This window comes from Aquila chrysaetos, chromosome 6, assembly GCF_900496995.4.
Source record: "Aquila chrysaetos chrysaetos chromosome 6, bAquChr1.4, whole genome shotgun sequence".
NCBI classification, from domain to species: domain Eukaryota; kingdom Metazoa; phylum Chordata; class Aves; order Accipitriformes; family Accipitridae; genus Aquila; species Aquila chrysaetos.
Window position 1 is genome coordinate 26,535,372 of NC_044009.1, and position 20,937 is coordinate 26,556,308.

A 20,937-nucleotide genomic window follows, 5' to 3' on the forward strand; every position below is an offset into this window, starting at 1 on the left:
TTTTGAAAAAAAAAAGGCTATTTTTGCAAAGCTTTTTTTTCCGCCCCCACCCCCATTGGTTTTTACGGCACTTATGAATGAATTTGCAGAGAAGATTTTATAGACCTCTGGAAGTTTTAATGGTTTTAATTAGTACTGTTCAGCATTTCTGCTGTTACCAAGACTAAGTAATTTGTGAGGAGGCTTTATTTTTTTGAAAATGTAGTAAATGTCTCGGTTTCTTCATTCAAAAAATGTTACATATATTTTTTTTCTTGCTATTCTGTATTTCTCTTATTTTTACAATAGTTTATGTTTGCTTTTGCAGGTACTGCTAATATTTTGGCCCACACTCTCTATGGTATTAAGCATGCAGTGACTGCAACATTGCACATTGTAATGGGTAAATATTTTTACATACATTATCAGATTTTAAATAATGACGCAGCATTTAGAAGTTTGCCATAACCAGTGGTTTAATAAAGGCATACCATTATGCTATATCACTGTAAACTATATTGTAAGACCTTAAAACCCAAATGATCCTATCCCGATTTTTAGTGTACTGGAAAGGTTATGATTCTTTGAGTATAGTTTAGTAGCAAAGGTTGTGGACTTCATGGTAACTAAAAACTGCCATGGAATAATGTCTGATTTTGGCATTCATGTCCTATTACTGATGTTCTTTTAATGCAAAAAGTAACCTTTTCAAGATTCGATTGTGTGAATAGTATTACTCCGTGTGTGTTACTATGCAATGATTCTGTCGTGGTTTAAGCCCAGCCAGCAACTAAGCACCACACAGCTGCATGATCATGGTTGCATAATCACTTGATTATTTTAATTTAATGTACCTGCTGAAGACAATAGGAAAATATACAATACTTTCAGCTTGAGGAAGTGGTTAGGATTGGACTTTCCTGGAAAGTACTGTCATATGTCTGAGAAAGTATCATTCATCTTTTTAGCTCCATGTGCATTTCTTTTAAATACTAACAGTTTCCATAAGAAAGCTTTATTAGTAGAAAAAAACTTCATCATTTGCCATTTGGTCTGCACGATAAATAGGTTTTTGAATGTGAAAATGTAATTATGCTAAAAGGAAAACGTAGATTGCTAGTACAAACCTTATTGTCAGGTCTTAGGAAATAGCAAATACTTAGCTGAGCAGTGTTAATATTCCTCTCAAAGCAATTTTTCTTTAGGATACATTTTTGGTTTTTTTCAAATAAAAAAAGAGAATAATTGGGAAGGTCCATCTTGAGTATCTATTTTCTAGACCTTGCAGTCAGCAGTGGAAGAGCCTTTGCTCAATTTCTTGGATAGTAATACACAAGCCTTTACAGCAAAACCTAAAACTGTCTTTTTTTAATCAGACACTCAATCTAATGGAAACCACTCAGGTTTTATTACAGAAAAAAATTATGTGCCCCATCTTGAACAGAATTAGATGTCTAAATTCTATAACTGTAAACATAAATAAATTAAAAACCTATATTTAAGAGCTCCCATATCTCATCCAGTACAATGTTCAGTCATTACAAATATTTGGTGAAATGGTTGCAAATATTTATGTAGCAATATTACATTTTCATTGATACTAATTGTTAAAAATTTGAATAGAATTAAGACTCAGAGCCTTTGCAGCCTGATGAAGTAGCTGAATTTTTGCCATAGTTTTTTTAACATTTTGAAGCATCTGAACATTGTTCAGATGACTACTTTTATAGATTCTTGATTATATATAGATTGATTCTGGTTTCTATCAGCAAAACTTGACTTCCTAAAGAAAGAAGAGTCTGGAGATTTTCCCCACAGCTAAATTAGGTGAAAAAGAAATGGTATGTTGTATTCCCTTTGAAATACAGATGTTATTTGTAATTTCTGATCTTTATCTTTGTAATTTTAGGACATATTCAACCAGTAGATGTCTGTACTTTCAGTACTCCAAGCAAGCTTTTGCGGTTTGGGTTCTCAGCTATGTTTGGTTTTGGTGCAAGGACACTAGCTTTGGCTGAAAAACACCGTTGGATGCCCTCCAATCAGAGGAAGGATTTTGCTTTTATCAAAACACTGGCAGATCTCAAGTATGCCATGAGCTGTTACATTTTTCTAGTATTTCTCATTTAGACAACAGTAGTTTAGCTATCTTGACTTCTTAAATGCAGACAGATATAACTCAGATGTGATGTATATCCCTCTTACAAGTTAAAGAGGAGATAAATTCTGTATATTCAACATCTCCTTAAAATCATCTTAACATGGATAAAAGTCTGTCTAGTAGTCAGAATATTGGTTTACATGATAGTAAATATCAATACTTTTCTAGGCCAGAGGAATGTGAATTATCATTTCTACCTCTACATATTCCACAGGAAGACTCTCGTGAGAATGACAGGTAAGTAAAACAGAATGAAAAAATTCCAAAGCTACAAAAATATGTGTCTTTGAAGATAAAATTGTACAAATTCTTAATTTTGTTCAAATTTGATCATCAGGCAAAACAATCTTAAAAAAAAAAGATTTATTTTGACAGCTGCAAACTTTGACACTTTGTAAAATGTTCCCTATAGACTATAGAGGATTTGTTACAAAGCAGTCTTCCACTCAGTATTACTGGTTTGTTCAGTTCCATTAATCCTTTCTTCCATTAGATCTTACTTTTTTTCTAAAGTAGATGTTGCTTAAATATGCTAAAATGACTTTAAATTATTTTACCTACATGTTTCCACCCGTTTAGAAAGAAGAAAGAGAAAATAAAAAGAAAAGGTGAGTTTTTGCTTTTATGATTATTTAAAAGCATACTGTGGCTGGTTAAACTGGAGTAATATAGAATTACTCTGTTATATTTAGGTAGCAAGGATCAATGGCACAAAATTCAGGGTCACTTCCTGAATGTGAGCATTATGGCAATCCCTTGTCTGTGTTCAATGGCACCAAGAGGCTTGGCACCTAATACGAGGTCAGTAGGGGTTTAGAGAATTAGTCATGTCTATAAATTCTGACATCTTACCTTAAGACCTTGGCTTTTCCGAGAATATGAGCCTGTGTTTAGGTAGTCTAGTCCCTCTGGAATGGGGGAGGGAGCATGGACTGCAGCAGACTCTATAATCCCAGGAATTGTAATCAGTTTTTGGATCAGGCAAATAAGGTCAAGCAGTCTAACTAGAATAATGAGTGGATAATTGCTGTGATTAAATTAGTTGGCAAGTCTGACTTAAGTAGTAGTCATCGAGCAGTCATCTGTCATAGGATTTGGCTATATGTAGAAACTTTATTCTTAGATTTTATTTTTTCAAATATAAAGGTGCTCCTCACCTTCTGCTTTACAGCCAGCAAAAATGAAGTATGAATCTTTCTCCTGTTATAAAGAACTGAAATTCACACTTGTCTTTTTTTTTTCTTTTTCTTTTTCTTTTTCTTTTTTTCTTTTCCCCCCTGAACTTGGGAAATGCAGCTTCTACATGTAGGGTTTTGGGAAACAAATGAGTATGTAATCTGATTGTTGACATTGACTCATTTTGCCTTTAGCTCATTGTGGAGAGTGTGCTTTGTGGTGATCAAAACAGTTATCAGGTGATAAATATTTGTACTTGGTGTATCCAGTTGATGATTAAGCAGAATAGCAAGTACAAACTTTGTAGTCCTACATGAAATACAACACAATCTCTTAAAAAAGAATGCAGAAACTCATATATATATATGTGTGTGTATTTAAAAAAAAACAACACTCAGGGAAGTTTATGGGAATGAGTCTGTTTTGTTTCATTTGATTATCATTAGGTGAAAATAGATATGCCTTAGAATTGATCAAGTATTTTTCTTCAAAATCAGTGGCTGATCTGGTAGAATTTGACTTCTTGGAAACAGTGTGGCAACAAATGTTTCTGATGGAACTCTTATTGAGAAGTTTTCTTTGCTACAGGGGCCCTGCTAAGACTCATATACCTCAGGATAGTGCCCTGATGCTGCCCCCTCTTAGGAACTTACTCTGTTCAGCACTTAGCGTGTTATATACCAGTCCGTAGAAAAATTCTGACAAGAATTGAAGAAATTATTCTTTTTTAGCTTTGCTTTCTCTTTCCATCTGTTCCGGCGCCTGTTTCTCAGTGACAGGGAATTTTATGAAAACTCTGTGCAATTATTGCAGGTTTGAACGAGGCTGTTTCTCCCACAGTGCAGTTGCTCGGTGGATGCCCTTATCCTTTCATGTAAGGACATCCCTTTTTTCCCCTCTCTTTTTAAAACTATTCTTAGGAGTGCAGTCAGCTAGTAGGGTAGGAAGACTAGACTCTTCAGACAGGTGCTTCATTTCTCATAGCATCTTGACTGTAAGGCTTTTTGATATTGGAAACATAAATGCTGCACTAATTGTTAAAGACTCAAGACCCGTTATGGAAGCATCAGCTAAACTCAGCTACATTTCTTCACTCTGTCCTATTTTCTGCAAGAGGTTTTTGTCATGTGAAAACATTTGAAGTGGAATGAAAGCTTTGACTGCTACCTGTAACTCTAGTTAATACTAGTCTAAAGTTGCGAAAACATGTCAAGCTAAGTTTAACTGTCTGTGCTGTGTGAGCCATGTGGAACATTTGTTACTCATAGCATAGGTGGTGTGCTTTGCTGCAGATTGGACTTCCAAGAGAATTAATGAAAATTCTTAGTCGTCTCTGAAGAGAAAAGACCATAGTGCCAAATGCATTGCCCAGTAGCCTGCTGTGCCCTTTTATTGCAGCAAATATGATAAGAAGGCAACTTTTTCAATTTCACCATCACTGTTTTCTAAATCAGCAAAGTAATGCTATGCCTAAAGGTGATGACTTTAATGGTTATGTAAAGATTATCTTCCTAGATTGTGCTGTATCGTACTCAGAACATTCCTGATGCAGTTGTTCAGTAGCCAGAGAACTATCAGGGGGGAGAGATCTGTGGTAGGCTGGAAATATTTCTTTTAAACATTCTTAACATATTTTCCAAGCATACATGATGAATAAATATATATATATATGTATGCATATATGTTCAGGAGATATGAAATACATCATCTCTATATAGAATACAATCACAGCAGTGATTGTCATGTTCATCAGATACTCTTGTCGAACATTGATTTGTCTCTATAACTTAAATGGGACTTAGGCATGATTGCACTGAGATTCAGGTTGTTAGCTTCTGTGACAAGGTATGGTTGCATTAGGGAATCTAGGAAATGATACTAGCTCACTGTCTGACTCAAATTTTCAAAGATGCTAAAATACCAATGGCACCTGCATACCTCGGACCATGGAGTATCTGCACTGTACGGTCTCTTCTTGATTAATCTCTAGAATATGACTGTTTTATCTTGTACAAAATTTGCTAGTTTTTTAACTTTTATGTGCTTTGTGAAATGTGTAAGTAGAACTGTACTGAGAACTGCTAAGAGAGTTTGAATAGCGACACAGTTGAAGATCAGGATCTTTGTAGGGCAGCATGAGTGTTAATGGAGAAGGTGAATGAACCCATGAATGTGCTTGCATGCATCATGGGAATGGTTTCTTGGTAAAGCTCTGCCTCATAGTATTTAAGGTAATCATTATACTTTGCTGGAGAGAAAAGCAAAAAGACAGATTTGTGATCCTCAATGTTTAAAAACCATCTGTTAAGTAGAAAAGCATTTTTTTTTAAATTATATGTATTATGTTCCATAAATTATGGGTATTGATAAGGGAGTACAATTCTATTATTACAGTCTATGTTATAAATGTATTGATGCTAAATAACCTCAGTTACATAGTTTATATTGATCTATGGCGGAGGGGTTGGCAAAGATTTAAAAAAACATTGAGACTATTCTATTAACTTACTCTTGGTAGCTGGTTTGTTGTTTTTGTTTTTTTTTTTTTTTTTAACCTAGACTATTGGAGAGCCTGTTAAACTTCCAAATAAATGCATTTTCTTTTGGGACCTAAATTGGTCTGCTTTTCAGGTTGAATAATGGAAGCATGGCTCTTATTGTTGTACAAAATACTTCTCGAACAGAGTTTATAAAACATCTGAAAAGATACGCCAGCATAAAAAATCAGGTACTGTTAATTTCTTTCTGGTGATTATAAAAAGAACAGTTAATCGTGAAGGTAGACATGCGGCAAGAGTTAATGTTAGCATCCTCATAAGGAGACTTAGCTTCCTGTCAGAATACATTAGCCCCCTTTTTATCTGATTTTTTTTTTTTTTTTTTTTTTAAATCACTAGACTAATACCGATTAGCCTATTTCAGCCCATCTGTTATGGTTTAAATTGTATTTGTGTTGTACCATAGTTTTATGGGTGTAAAGCCCTTTCACCACAATAAAGGAAGTGCATACTGTGTTTAAATTTTGTGTAGTGCAGAGATCAAGAATGCAGCCTGGGAGGGCATCATGCAACTCTTTGTCAGAAATAGGTAAAGTCCATAATTTCAGCAGATCACTGCATGCTATGCTGGTAGCAGTGGATTGGGACCATTGATTTTTAGCAGGTATGCATTCCATCTAGTTGTGAATGTTTGCAGATCTGCATTTCAAAATTGTGGTCATTATTCTGTCTTTGAAGAGAAAAACGAAGCATCCAAACACAGTGCCTTATTGCTGTCCTAAAGACCTGATGCATAGCCTAAGCACACTAGTACTCATTCAAATGTTTCAGGATTATGTGAAATCATTTTTACAAGAAGGTTGAGGTTTGAATTCGTCAGCAGTCAGAGAGTTTGGGGGAGAGGTGGATGACAGTTCCATGTGACAGCACTAACAAACAGCTGCATTTAGGAAATAATAGTTTATGCCTTCCAGTTATGCTTTTAGAGGAAGGCCTTGCTTTTCTGCCTTTGTAGTTAGAAATTAGACAAGGAGATGTGGACCCTCCTTTAAACTTAAGCTGACTATTTACTAGAATTCTAACTAGCCTCATTCAGGACAGTATTACTGGTAATGATGAACAGAGCACTGGAAAAAATCTGCTTGGACTTTCACATATTCTGAAAGCATGTGCTGTTTTGGCATGTGCAAAATATACCATCTCACCTGTAGATTGAGCAAGTCTGATATGGGAATGCAAATGGAACACTACCATTTTTTTCTGAGGCACTATTTAGGATTAAAAATAGCATGTTAATCTATAAATGCTAGCTGGAATATATAGTGCCGCGTGTCAAAGCTTGAGTTAAGTGTTCCCATTTACTTAAGACAAAAAAAAAAAAAAGCAAGCCTTTTAATTTCAAGTAATCCAGTTTGTTGCTAAGCTACCACCTTTATCTTTCATCTTCATTTAATATATATCTGTGTTTGGTTTAGTTCAATTTTCCCTTTGTTGAGACCTACACAGTTCAAGAAGTGAAAGTACAACCAAGGCTTAAAAGTGGGTTTGATGCCAAAGAAAATACATATTTGAATGCTGCTTCTGCAGAAGGAAATTACCCTTGGAATATAGATGGAGACTTAATGAAAGAAGCATCAGAAGTTCATGTCCGGTAAGGCCAAGTATTACATTTATGGACTGTGTATGTGTAACAGATTAGTACTGCAATCTTAAATGTATTACGTCTCTATGTAACACAGATGACACCAAAATGGGGTGTTGTAAATGCTGTAAGAATAACACTGCTGTGCACTGCACAGACTGGCCCCTTTGCCATTGTTTGGGCCTCTGCCCTGTTGCCTTGTGCCCATCTTTTGAAAGGTTTGTTATGACCCACACGGCCTTTCCTCCCTTCATCAGCTTCCAGCTCCACTTCTTCTTTCCCTTCTGCCTGTTACTTTACCCTTCCGTATCTTAGAGGAGAACAGATGTATATAAAGGTCTGTGACTCCTGGTAGGAGCTCCTTTCGGGATAAGGATTCCTGCTTGGAAAGCAGTGTGTGTAAGGTTAATAAAAACATGTAGTTGTTCAATTGTGGGAACCTTAGTGCTGCTTGAGAATAGTCTCCATGTCTAGGATCTAAGAAAGAGACTATGAATACATAGGGCAATAGGAGGATTATCAGTGGAATTAAATGGGTGGCGGCTCATTCTTCTGCAGTGCACACAGGATTAGCTGAAGGCACAGAGCTCAGAGTAACAGTCTGGTATGTAAAATAAAAGGCAGATCATGTTATAGGGTATGTAATATAAGCTTCTAAAGATGACCTTGTAGGAATTGTTGAAATGTAATTCACCTGATTTTATTCCATATAGCCGTTGATACATATTTGTTCTCCCTCCCCACCCCCAAAAAGTGGCACACCCATTGCAAGAGTTAATGAAATTGATAAAGTTTGACTTCCTCCCTTTGCAGGGTGCATCCTCAACTTATTAATCTCTATGGAGTGAACACTGATGACCTGGAATGTTCCCAAGCGACATGCAATTGCATATAGAAGGGACACATTGCAAGTTCCGTATTAAAGAATCTGTTTCTCACCTCTACACACAGCCTTCCAAGGTCCCAGTCTTTCACTCACTGAATTCACTTGTTGTAGCAGAAGCTTAACTGGGATGTTTGTAATATTTCTGGTTTTAAATTTTTATCAAGTTGTATATTTTTATCAGGTTGTATTTAACTGTAAAGAAACTGTTAGGCTTAACAAGAAAAAATGAAACCTTATTATACTGATGTCTTCAAAATTTAGAGTTGGAGAAGCATCCATCAGAATAGAAGAAAATATTTTTATTTCTTTAAAGTTATTCTAGCTTTCACAATAAATATAGTATGAGATACTTTTAAGTCTGCTGCTGCTATCCATGTTGTCAGGTAACTCAGTTCAAATAGAACTGGTGAGTGGAGGTGTGGTACCATCTCATGCGGAAGAATGGTGGCAAAATACAGATTTATTTAATCAAGTACTTCCATTTCTAGTTATCTTTTTAATGTTGCCTTAATGTATTTGCTTTCAAATCATTTCTAGTCAAACAGTAATACAAAAGAATATGCTGATGTCTTATATGGCTTTTCTTTGTTGAAATGTATTTTAAAGCCTACTCTTTGTACAAAATAAATATTTAAAAATATTTTGTCTATCCTAGAACCAAAATGATATTCAGCGTAGTTTTTGTTGTTGCTGAGAATAAAGTTACGATAAATAAATTAGCACTGAGTTAAATTTTTATAACTTCCTCATAGGGCATAAACATAACTTTTATGAGTGTTTGGGTTTTTTGTAACTTATTTAGTGTTTAACACAATTATTTGAGATGACAGCAAATTAAGACTATATTCTTTCTGGGAACTGTCTTTCTCTGAGATGATGAAAAGTAGCAGACCAACAAGTTTGTCCATCTGCAGGACCACAGGGATGATGACTGTTGTCCTGGTCACTTGTCTACGAATCCTTCAGAAGGCAGCTGACAAATAATGGTATAAAAGCTGCATTGTCTCGTGGCTAGAATGAGTTGCTTTAAGTTAATAATGTGAAATCCAGCCCTTTAAGATTTTGTTAAATTAAGGGCCTAAGCCTTTACATGGCATCTATAGCTACTATATTTTGATTTTAAATATTACTTGTGAAAAATTCTTACCTGTGATAAATACACAAGACAAAGAAGTACTGCACCTAAAGTACTGCAGATGATTATTGGTTTCCTAAGCACAAGCTGTTATTATTGGAAATCTCATGTACTTTCTGTGGACAAACCCGGCCAGTAGTAAAGGCCAAATTCATAGACAATCATATGCCTGCTTCATAGACAATTAATTGTTATAGGAATCTTATAGCTAGTTCTGTTCTTTGCACTGGAGTTATTGGCTGCAGAGTAGGATCAGAGTCACAGCATCCTTTGGGCTGGACAGGACCCTGGCAGGGCACTAGCCCAACCTCCTGCTCAGATCCTCATCCTGTCCGGCCTTGAAACCTCCAAGGATGGAGACGAGACAACCTCTCTGCACCCCTGTTCTGATGCCTGGCTGTCCTCATGAAGAAAATGTTTTTCTTCATGGCCGGTTGGAACCTCTCATTTCAGTTTATACCCATTGTCTGAGTCACAGTGAGTACTCTCCAGTTAAGCTACTATATCACATCAAATATTTTTAACATGTTAAGACAATTCAAACTAAACTTCCTAAAGTTGTCTAAGAAGGAGATTCCAGCTACCTTTAGTAGATTTAACAGGTTTTATTACATAACTGAAAATTAACAAAATAATTGAACTTGCAGAAGAAACAGCATTCATGTGCTTAACTTGTTGGGGTTCTTTTTAATAAAATGGAGTGATACTTTATAACCTTGCCACCACCAGGACATTGTACATTCATTTTTTTGTCAATCTGATTTATAAAGGGTAATTAAATTTTGCTTCATATCCTAAGAACAGGCAGCCAACTTTTACATGTTAATAATAAAATCTGAATGGGAAGTATACAATTTCCAAGGCAACATTATCACATGTACTGACTTACTTATGTAAACTATTTCAAAGATAAACAAAATGCTTTAGTTTCACTTCTTTGCATTGTTTGTACTAAAAAGAGTGTTAATGCTTCTTCCAGTATTTGAGGTATATGTTTCACAATATCAAATATCAAATTAATTTTCTGTTCAGAGTATCTTGGTTAAAGTGCAAAAATTCACTAAAGCCATTTGGAAGATAAGCATTTTGTGTATATTTTCATAGACTTGCAAGAAAATATTTCATCCTTCACATACTTTATTTTGATTTTTTTTTTTTTTTTAAATATATGCACATTCGTTTGTCCTTACACTGCAGAAGATTTGAGAGAGAAATTTACTTGAGAGTGATCCATATCTTTGGCATCAAATGAAGCAAAAGGAAATTACAAAATGGTCCCCAATATCTTTAGAATCTGTGGACAACATGGCTTTTATGGCACCAAACACTCTAATAGCAAAAGTGCTTGTTGAGGGCACTCTGTATTGCTTTTGAGTCTCAGGCTAATTCCCGTATGAGGGTGCAGCTTGAAAGTGTATGTATGTATTACATTCATTTCTCCTTGCAGTTCAGAAAGACCTCAAGGGCATGGCAAGAAAGGCCATATTGCATACTGCTGTTGCAATAAATTCAGTTATTGAAGAAATTGTACATTGTCCAGTTGTACTGGGGAGCAAAGTAACATTTTTTTTTTTTTCCCCTGGATTGTACTATTTTGCCAAAGCTAGGTGGCAGTGCAAACTTATCTAGCTGAAGAAACTTCCTGTAGTAGCAGAGCAGTGGTTTGAACCATGTTTCTATTCAGTCATTTGTCTTTCTGCTGAGTGGCTTCTGAGGATGCCTGTTTGGATGGTATTTACCTGACAACTTCACAAGAACCCAAGTTAGCTCTCCAAATGACTCCCTTATTAAGTACTTTCAGGTAAAGGGTGGCATACCTGAAGATAAAATTTGGCCCAGTAAGGTTGGCATTTGGAGTCTTTGGGTATGTCTTTCTCTGGTCATCATGTGAAGTTGGGTTGGTTTTTTTTTTTTCAGGTTGTGGAAGAATGCCAGTACTAAATACTACTATGTTAAGTACTATAGAAAAATCTTCAAATAAATAAAAATAAATACTTGCTTTAAAAAACCCCACATAGAAATACTTCATTGGAAAAGTCCAAAATATCATGGCAGCAATATCCGAGGAAAGGATGAAACAACTAATTCTCTCATGCTTGCAAATACCATGTTAAAGATGGCTACAAATTATAATCTCCAGTACACTACTCTTTCTACAGCTGAGAGAGGATTCTGTGCTGCAGCTCCAGGCTAGCCCACAGAATTCCCTGCTCTGAATCCACCTTTGACCTTCCTGGTTCTGGCTTGCCTGGGTGTCTAAGTCTCTGCAGTGTTGTGGCTGTGCCTGTGAAGCCAAAGCTTACAAGGTTACCTTCAGAAGCCCAAGAGAGTTTCTGATAGCTGTTTTCTACATCCGTGTGCTGTACTTACGGTCCTTCTATTGGTTTAAGCTAATTTACCCTTGTAAAACTGCCAAAGCAAGATGAGGGAGGATTTCTTCTTAAATGTTTAATCAAAATATTATTGAAACTTGAAAATGAATAGAATAACTCATGCTAATCTGTTTGAGATCTTATTTTCCAGGATTGGCCAAACATTATTACTTTCTAGAAATTCTTCGTTCTGGTAAGTAATTCTTCTTCTCTTTATCTTTAGTGTTCTTCTGTCTGTTTGAAACCAGATATATATATGGCATTTCAAATACTACTGTGAGACTTCAAAGCAAACTGTTTTACCATTTTCATATTAGAAAAACAACAGTACTTTTAAGGTATAGTCCTCCATGCAGTTCAAGGAAGTAACGTGTATTTTGTAGGAGCGAGTGAGCTCAAGACCAGTTTTCTTGTTACTGATGCTTCTCCTGGGAATTAACCTGAATCTTAAATTCTTCATTTTAAAATCAAACATTTATTTGCCATCTTAGTCATCTTTGTTCCCACTTGTAAAACTCCAGCTGTCTCTTCTGTTCTTGTCTTGAGGGACTGGTTTGTATTGCCTTTTGAAAAAGCCAATCTGAAATACATAATTTTGGAATCTGTTGTCAGCAAATCTTTGTTATTAAATCTAAACCATAAAAGATGAGCTAAAATAAAATGCATATATATGGTGTTTATGAACGATGGTATTTGCCATTGCTTTGTCATACCAAGTAATCAAGGGTTACTCATCAATCAAAAAAGTAGGTTTGCTTTTTCTTTTACTCTTTGGAAGGCTAATATTCTCCTGCAAGGAGTAAGGACATGTGGGCTTGTGAACTGTAACAGTCCACAGAATCCAGTATTTTTTTAAAAAGTGAAATGGTTATAAAACTTTCCTGTTGAATTTGTTTCATTTCTACACTTCCCTGGGAAAAATGATGGATGGAGAAAGTCTGCATGTACGTAAAGAAGTTAGCAATCTCTTAATCGCTTGTCAGAGAAGCTGCATCCTTCATAGTTTTCTTTTTTGCTTATGCACAGGGATTTTTTTAGCACTTATGTTGCAGTTTAAAATGTTAAACATTTTATTCTGGCATGAAACTATGTTGTAGACTATTAGTCAACATGTGTCAAGTGACATTAAATGTGGGGCACCATCCCACAAAAATGATCCATTTGATATCATTAAATTATACAAACCATTTGCAAACATGAGATGCCATATAAAACATGGGAAGGGGTTTGTCGTGTTGAATAACAGATGTAGAATATGCAGAAGATAAAATGAAGGAAAATGGAGAAGTATTTTGAAAAAACACAAGTTACAGGAGGAATTACGTTTCTTTAGAAAAGACAGATTGTAATAAAATATTAATTATCCTTCACGTAACTGTCTGCATTAACAGATCCAAAGATCTACCAACAGTGTGAATTCCTGACTTGAGAACGACTGAGAAATACTGAAAACCTACCTTCCATAGTACAAATGAAAGAAGCAAAAACAAGGTAACACCAACTATTAAGCCTATTCCAATAATTAGCACAGTAACACGGTATTTTGGCTTCTGGTGGTGCACTCCTTCCAAATAGACCTGGAAAGCAGAAAATAAGTTTAGTGCTGATTAATTTTTTTCCCCTAAATGATACTAAAACAAACTAGGAAAATTAAATATGTTCTTAAGTAATAAACACTGTATTCATTGCCTGTCTGTAGATATGTATAGAATTCCACAATTTTAATTGCTCTTGGTTTTTTTTCTAATTAATGAATATGTGATAAACTCCTTAAAGAGAATTCTTACATATGCAACTTGCTTGTCCTTGTGTAGTTCAATAACTTTTGGATTTTTTTCTGGTGAGGCTGTTGCTCTTACTTCAAACTTCAATGCTGATGCATCATCCTGATTAAAAAAAAATCCTATCTTTTAAAAAATTACTTCAACACATTAATTCCCACCCAGCAAAAATGGTAACACAGCTGCTCACAGAAACAGAATCTCACACAAACACACAATGGTGCCTTTTTCTGATCACAAAACAAATTAGTACCAGACGCTGGAATGAAGCCCAGTTGGATTTTACTTAAGTCCACATGCATACTGCTTTTCTTAGAAAAGTACAATTATGAGTTGAAATGAAATCCCAATCCTACATAACCCAGCCAGAATAGGCAAAGCAATACGTACTATAAAATAAAGCGATAAGCTAAAATACATATTTTTCAGTGGTTTTAACTTTTTGTGTATCACGTTGAGACTTAGCATTGAAAACATAAAATAGGTTAACACCTAAAAGATTTGGATTTAATCATACTATTTGCAAAAATAATTAATACCTAGGATTTATACGCAAAGAATACTGCAAATATGCCTTGAAATATTTCCCCTTAAGTATGAAAAATTCATGTGTTACCATTTCTAAAAGTGAAGGAGTAGCCTCCAGATGCAACTGAACAGTTGCTTCTTTTCCACTTTCCATGTTTCCAAGCTTGCAATATATTTGTAAGCAAAGGCTATCATTTTTCATGCAGTACTGTAGAAGGGAGGGAAATATTAAAACTTAAGTTTATCAACTTTATCATCTTAGTATTTAAGACAAAGATCCATGTTTGTTCTCGAAATGTCAGGGTGCAACTCTAGGTTGTCATCCATCACTGTCAGTCCATAGGTGCTTAAGGAACAGCACAAGGGACCAATCTAATTGTTATAGAACACAACAGGTAATTTTTCTTAAAAATTCAAATTTTTTTTAGACTGAAAAATAACAATTGTCATAATTTGGTTATATGGGTTTTTTTATACTATTATTTCAAATTAGCTTTTATCAAGAATGATAGATGACAATGACTATATGATAACCAGTATAAACAGTGTAACTGATTGATCGTTGTACTTGTACACTGACAGCTAGTACCATTTCACTCAACTTTGGAGAAGACAAAAAAGTAAGCCTGTACATGATTATATTCTGTCCAAGATTGCAATGTCCAAGTTCTGATTTGATATTTTAGTGCAGGCTGTCTCTCAGTCATTGGTTGGTGTTCCTTGTAACATGCTTATTTGAAGTCCTAAATTAACATTTTTAAAAATGTCCATCTTCTTTTAAGATGAAGTTATTAAACAAAATTGTACCTTATCAAACACAAGTTGCAGGACACAGATTTCTATGAGAACAAACCCTCAAAAACATAACACTAGAATAGCAATTCTGGTTTGGTCTACATAGTCAAGTATCTGATCTCCAGCAGGGTCCATAAGCAGGTACAGAGGGACGAGCTTGAACAGGCCAGACATGTATTGTATTCTCCCAGCCTCCCAAATATTTTTAATGAGAATGGCCCGAGGCAAAAATTATTTCCATATATTTTGTAATTCTTCATGACTTTCAGTCCCATTAACTTGTATAGTCTCCCTTGGAATTCACTTATTTTTGGCATTCATAACACCCTTCAGTAAGAAGTTCCACCATGAGTACTACTTCTGTTTTTTTTTTTAACCTGGCTCCTATTAGTTAGGTTTGATGGCACTTTTTTGATGTGGAAAAGGCAATGAATATTTTAGCTGCATACTTCATGTAATTAAAATTAAGCCTGTTTTTCCCACGTGCATCACTTTTAATTTGTTACTGAATTTCATCTGCCATTCTGTTTGCCCACTCATTCAGTTACATAACCCTTTGGCAGTTCTTTGTAGGTGCCTGTCATCCACACTGACTTCAGTGACGTGTCATTAATCAACTTTCTCCTCTCAGTTCTCACCTCTTTCACTAAAGTCACTTACGACTACGCTGAACTTATCACAGGTCCTACCACATATCTTTGGAAGACTGCTCTGGTGACCTCATTATATAAGATACACCATTGTCTTAAGGATCATTCATACAGTCATTTATTTTGCACTGATGCCAAAAGACAGACCTTACCATTTGTCTCTTAGCAGGCTTTGAAAAGAAAGTGACAACATCCTTTAATATGTTTTCATTTTTTTCTGCTGGACTACAGTTTCTGGGATATTTGTTATAGAAGCACTGTCCAACTGTTGTCTGGAAATAAAAATAACATCATCACTGTTAGAATTTAAACATCAGATAATAATCAGAATACAGATTTCTGAAAGGCAAGAAGCTCAAAAGGAATATAGATTTTACTTTCAGAATTCTAAAACACAGAGGCTGAAGAACTTTCTTGTTCACTCTGCTTCACCATAGCTAACAAATTGAACGCATACTTAGTACCTAGTTCTGCTATGCTCTGCTTCTCTTTTTTGTAGAATTCATATAGTTAATAAAATTATATTAAGTAACCTATGCTTACCTTGATATCCAATGTGTTGAATAATTTGAAGTCATTGGGTGGAAAAGCATTAGGTATCATTATCTCTAAGTTTGTATTTGGAGCCATGTTTGGTCCTGCACTGATAACCTTGTGGGGAATAATGTTATACATTTAAAGCTTTATTTCATGGTAGCTATTCAAGTAACAAAAATACATGTATAAATACATAAAACTTCACAGAATGGGGTAGCACCTGCATTGTTACGCTGTCATGAAAGTGCATTCTGCTAGGACTTGTAACATTTTGCTTAATTCATTCTGTAGGATTACTGAACCCTTCACTTCTCTGAAGCCAATGAGTAAGTAGTGCTAATCAGCAATGACTACCCTGAGGTCATACAGACTGCCTTCCAGGAGAACATGCAAAAGGAACTAGGAGAGATTAATGTCTAACTCCTGCTTTTAATCCATTGGAGACAAATCTGATACCTATAGATCCTCTTATAAGGAGCTCCTAGTTCCTTTTGCTTACCGTAAGATAATTCCTTTTAAAGTGTTAATGGAAGAAGTGGCAAGTCAGAACTGCTCTACCACTTTCAATCCTGCTTGTGCTAAGTATTTTTTCTCTGACCATTCAGTGGAAGACTGTCCAGGCCGAAGAAAGTGTTCAAAGAGGGATTAACAGCCACTTCCCATCACTAATGCACTAAAGTTGCTCACCATGCCCTTGTACTCTTAAAGAGTTCCCTCATTGACTGTGCAGACTGTCATTAGATACACTGGCAATCTGAGCATTAACCTTCAAAACAGGGACAATAGGGTTTACAAAATAAAAACTCTTACATGGAAAGTGAAGTTGATATTCTCCTTCATACATGTAACTGGTGAATCTTTCTCATTTGTTCCATAAACAAACGAAGCTGGTGATACGAATCTACAATGGTTTAGAAGTTGTTAGTTAATAGAATTGCTATATATTGTTAGCATAACTTTCTGCTCCATGCTGTTTCCAGTAAGATCGGTTCTGAGAAAATACCTGAGTTTGCATTTAAGTAAATCTAGGAATACTGAGAAGTCCTCTACCTTTGTACTCTTCCCTCTTAAAAAGGCAGATGAATCAGAAGTCATAAATCCTCACCCAAAACTGTGCTCCATGAATGCCCCACAACGAACCCAGAATGTAGTCCGTGTTAAGCAAGGAATGTGAGGATTTGCTGTGCTCTTATTAAATACCTCTTTCTATTAAAAATATTCCAGTTCTTAAAAAATATTAGTCTGTTAAGAGACAAGTTCAAAGCACCATAGATATCGTTGGTCTCATATCATTGGTCTCATCTCACAGTAGTGGAAACAAAATCTTAGAAGTGTATGGGTATGGGTCAGACCCCAGGATAGCTGTGCCATCTCATTCCCAGGATTTTTCAGCTACATCAATGCTTCTGCTTAAAAGTTTTGGGAATTTAGAATAGTAACAAGACAACAGTTCTATGGATGTGCAGGTATAGCAATAGATGACTTACCCATGAGCATTTAACTCGATCTCATATTTTAGAGGTACAGCTAAAGTTAGCATGTTATCCAGCAACATGTTCCCATCTTCATTTTTACTATAAAAATGCAATGAGAGAAAAAATGAGTGTTGAATGCATCATCATATGCTACGCATCATTTCTATAAACAAATATTAAACAGACCTTTTGGCTTATTAAAACAAAAATTTTTTTGGTAACATGTCAGGCAGTAAAAAAAAACACCCCAGAACATTTTATACAGGCAGAAACCTGCTCATTATTTAAATATCTATTATCTGGGTTTTTTTGTAATTTCCCTTTCTCTACAGATTTACAACCCATGTGCTTTCTTGCAGTTGTGCTTTGCTAAGTCTTTCCAGTGTTCCCTATTCTATTTTCCAAAGGCAGTAATATCTTTCACTGAGCAATTTTTATTAGACTTTACCAGGTAGCATTAATGATGATGTTGAGGTCATCTTCTGCTCTGGTAAATGAGCTTGCATCCAAGAGGAAACTAAAATCCAGCTGTAGGACAAATAAAATTTTCTTTATATCAAATGATAGTGTGTTTTAACACAGTTTTAAATAAAAATATTTTATTAAACTCATTTAGAATTTTCTGCTCTAGAAAAATTCAGAACTGAGAAAATACTTGCTTTTTGTGTCTTATACTCCCTTTCTATTAGCCTAACACATTTGTTCATAGCCTTAGTCAGCTCACGTGTCCAGGAAGCCAAGCACCACCAGCTGATGCATAATACAAACAATGTTGTCCCTTAACGGATTATTCCAGAGAGTGTTTAAGCATCTAACGTTAAAAGTAGCAGAGAGATTCAGATACCAACATGATAAAAGATGTTAGTTGGGAATGAAGGAGAGATTCTGAAAAACAAGTCTTTCTTCCCCCTGAAAATCCTCATAATATATTTAGGGTGTTTTTAAAGCCAGGAACTTCATACATAGCTTACCTTTGATTTTTGATCTACATATAAATAACCAACGCTGCACTCAAGTTTCATGGCATGAATTTCTTTATCTAATACTTCACAATATATCTGTTTTTCTTCCTAAAATAAAGGACAAATTATTGATCATTAACATAAAACTGCTTTTTTCAGACATTTCAAATTACATGCACATACTGAAATTGAGTGGTTTATATTTCCCTGAACTAGGTGTTTGTTATTTCACTGATGCAAATATACAGAACATTCCTATTATTCATGACTACTTTAACATATCCTTATATTGATTACTGTAACCTGTTACTTCATCTTCTGTTTGCTAAAAGTGAAGCTAAGGTGCATGCATCAGACCCAGCCCCACTCAAGTTTAAAGCCAACCTCTGAAAGGTGTCAGGAGGATTCTACTAGAGAGCAGTTATTTTTAAAAGGCAGAAAGAGAGAACAATTAGACTTGTGACTTCTTCATCAGACTATGTATCTGTGAAAAAAAGCAGATTCAATGAGATCTTTATCATCACTGAAAACATGATCATCAGACAAAAAGTAGCAGTAACACCCTGAAATACTTTTTTTTTTTTTTGTTACCATCACATCCTGTTGTTGAAATTATTTAAGTCACCTGTATTGATTAAATTGCACGTAGTTGAGGTAGCTAGAAGTCTGAGAACTTAAAAACTGGAGTTTTGTCAGCTTTGTGGGGGGGCGGGCTGTATGTTGTCAGTATCTAAAGAAACTCAACAGTCCATTAGCATAATTTGAAAAATGTCTGGTTGAAAAAGAAAAATATCAAAGGATTACTGTTTGACAGATTTTTTTTTTTTTTTGTTCTTACCAATTCTAAAACTCGGACGAAATAAAGACCTCTAGGGATTTGAATGTGGAGGACAGTTTCATATGCATCATCTCCAACATTAAGCAGAGAAACGTTCAACAATAAAGTCTTCATACTTCCAACAGCGAGATATGTTTTCTTATCGTGAGGCCTATAAAAATAATTATCATAATAGTAAGTGAAAAGTAATTCTATATACAGCTTGTATGCAAAAATTTTCCTCCACTGCTCTTTTAGTTGATTTCATGCAGTTCTCACAAAGCTCAGCTGGAGATCATTAGGAAAGTTTTTACTCAGTTCTGTAACTGAAGGTACTACACCAGTTATATGATGGTCCACTCCAGTATTGTACTTTTTAAGGCCTAAGGTTATTAATGCGAGAGCAAGAAAACTGTTATCAGACCAGTCATGCTTCTAGCTTTTACAAGGTAGGTCCTTTCCTTTACAGATGAGAATAGCAATGTGCTACTCCTACAGTATTTTCAGACACTATTTCAAAATTCACTCTTTGTACTCAAAGTATAGGACTGAGTTAATATGAAACAGGTCACAAAGAGGGCAAGCAAACATGCCTATCTTATGATCTATGTAATGTTCTATAATCATGTTACAAGTACAGACACCCTATGGGGGGGCTAAAAGTAAACTTCAGCTTGACATTAAAGTTTAATTAAGACTTGTAGAAAGGCTGCCTAGAAACAGACATTTATCAGATATTCTGGCTTGAAACCAAAGCATTAGTCACTGAACACCTTTGGGAAAGAAGCTGGCACTTAGAAAAGCAACAGAAGGTAAAAGCACTGCAAAAGCAGATAGGTTCCAAGACAAAAGCGAATTAAAGAAAACCACAATGTTAACATTTCAGTAGCTTGATTAAGTTTACGTTAAATTTTAAAGTTGTTTTACTAGTTATATGCTTACCTTTCAGTCCTCTTACATGCATTACAGCCAAGCTCATTAACAAGATGCTGTCACAAAGATGCCTCCCAGCTTAACACACAAGTACACAAAAGCACCAGGTGCACATCTGGGACTACAACAAAGCTGAACTAGAGCTTTTCCCTGGTAATCATATTTCATTCTTCATTAAAAAATGCACGATGTGGACTAGAAATTTACAGAGCAGGCCAAAATCTAAGCAATTTAAACAAAACATGATAGTGTATGCATGAAGACTCATAACTCAGTAAGTAAAGCATTACATTGACACCCCTATTTGATTTCATTCTTTTAAGACTAAAAGTGTTTGCTTTGCTGTTCAAGGATAATGAATGCATTCTGTCTAGACAAAATAAATTAACACTTCACAGCTAACTAGTTTTTAATCGAGATTCTAGGGGCACAATGTAATTTAAGGTGATACTTCACACTTTATCAAGATATTTAGCCTATTTATTTACACTGAAAATCTGCTACTGGTACCTAATGCCAAGCAGGTATGTTGTAATCTGTTTTCCTTTCTTAGAGCTTTGAAGTACTTACAAAACTGCATTGCTAATGTCACGAATGGAAATGCTGCACA

General features: G+C 35.3%; 2 protein-coding genes across 3 annotated transcripts in view; one reads left to right on the forward strand and one right to left on the reverse strand.

Annotated features, from left to right (window-relative positions):
• The window catches only part of CERKL (ceramide kinase like), a 61,022-nt gene extending 52,040 nt beyond the window's left edge, over positions 1–8,982 (forward strand). For both annotated transcript variants that reach the window (XM_030016850.1, XM_030016849.2), the window contains exons 6-13: positions 308–382; positions 1,889–2,066; positions 2,309–2,377; positions 2,720–2,748; positions 2,833–2,941; positions 5,948–6,044; positions 7,290–7,465; positions 8,270–8,982. In XM_030016850.1, coding sequence (XP_029872710.1) covers positions 308–382; positions 1,889–2,066; positions 2,309–2,377; positions 2,720–2,748; positions 2,833–2,941; positions 5,948–6,044; positions 7,290–7,465; positions 8,270–8,351 — 815 coding nt within the window. In that variant the 3' untranslated portion in view covers positions 8,352–8,982. The remainder of the gene's footprint in view (positions 1–307; positions 383–1,888; positions 2,067–2,308; positions 2,378–2,719; positions 2,749–2,832; positions 2,942–5,947; positions 6,045–7,289; positions 7,466–8,269) is intronic.
• Positions 8,983–10,067: 1,085 nt separating this feature from the next.
• The window catches only part of ITGA4 (integrin subunit alpha 4), a 40,447-nt gene continuing 29,577 nt past the window's right edge, over positions 10,068–20,937 (reverse strand). The window contains exons 18-28 of the mRNA XM_030016848.2: positions 19,416–19,566; positions 18,587–18,685; positions 18,064–18,143; positions 17,628–17,714; positions 16,951–17,041; positions 16,147–16,254; positions 15,756–15,875; positions 14,247–14,366; positions 13,637–13,735; positions 13,307–13,426; positions 10,068–12,429 (exon numbers count right to left, since the gene is read on the reverse strand). Coding sequence (XP_029872708.2) covers positions 12,337–12,429; positions 13,307–13,426; positions 13,637–13,735; positions 14,247–14,366; positions 15,756–15,875; positions 16,147–16,254; positions 16,951–17,041; positions 17,628–17,714; positions 18,064–18,143; positions 18,587–18,685; positions 19,416–19,566 — 1,168 coding nt within the window. The 3' untranslated portion in view covers positions 10,068–12,336. The remainder of the gene's footprint in view (positions 12,430–13,306; positions 13,427–13,636; positions 13,736–14,246; positions 14,367–15,755; positions 15,876–16,146; positions 16,255–16,950; positions 17,042–17,627; positions 17,715–18,063; positions 18,144–18,586; positions 18,686–19,415; positions 19,567–20,937) is intronic.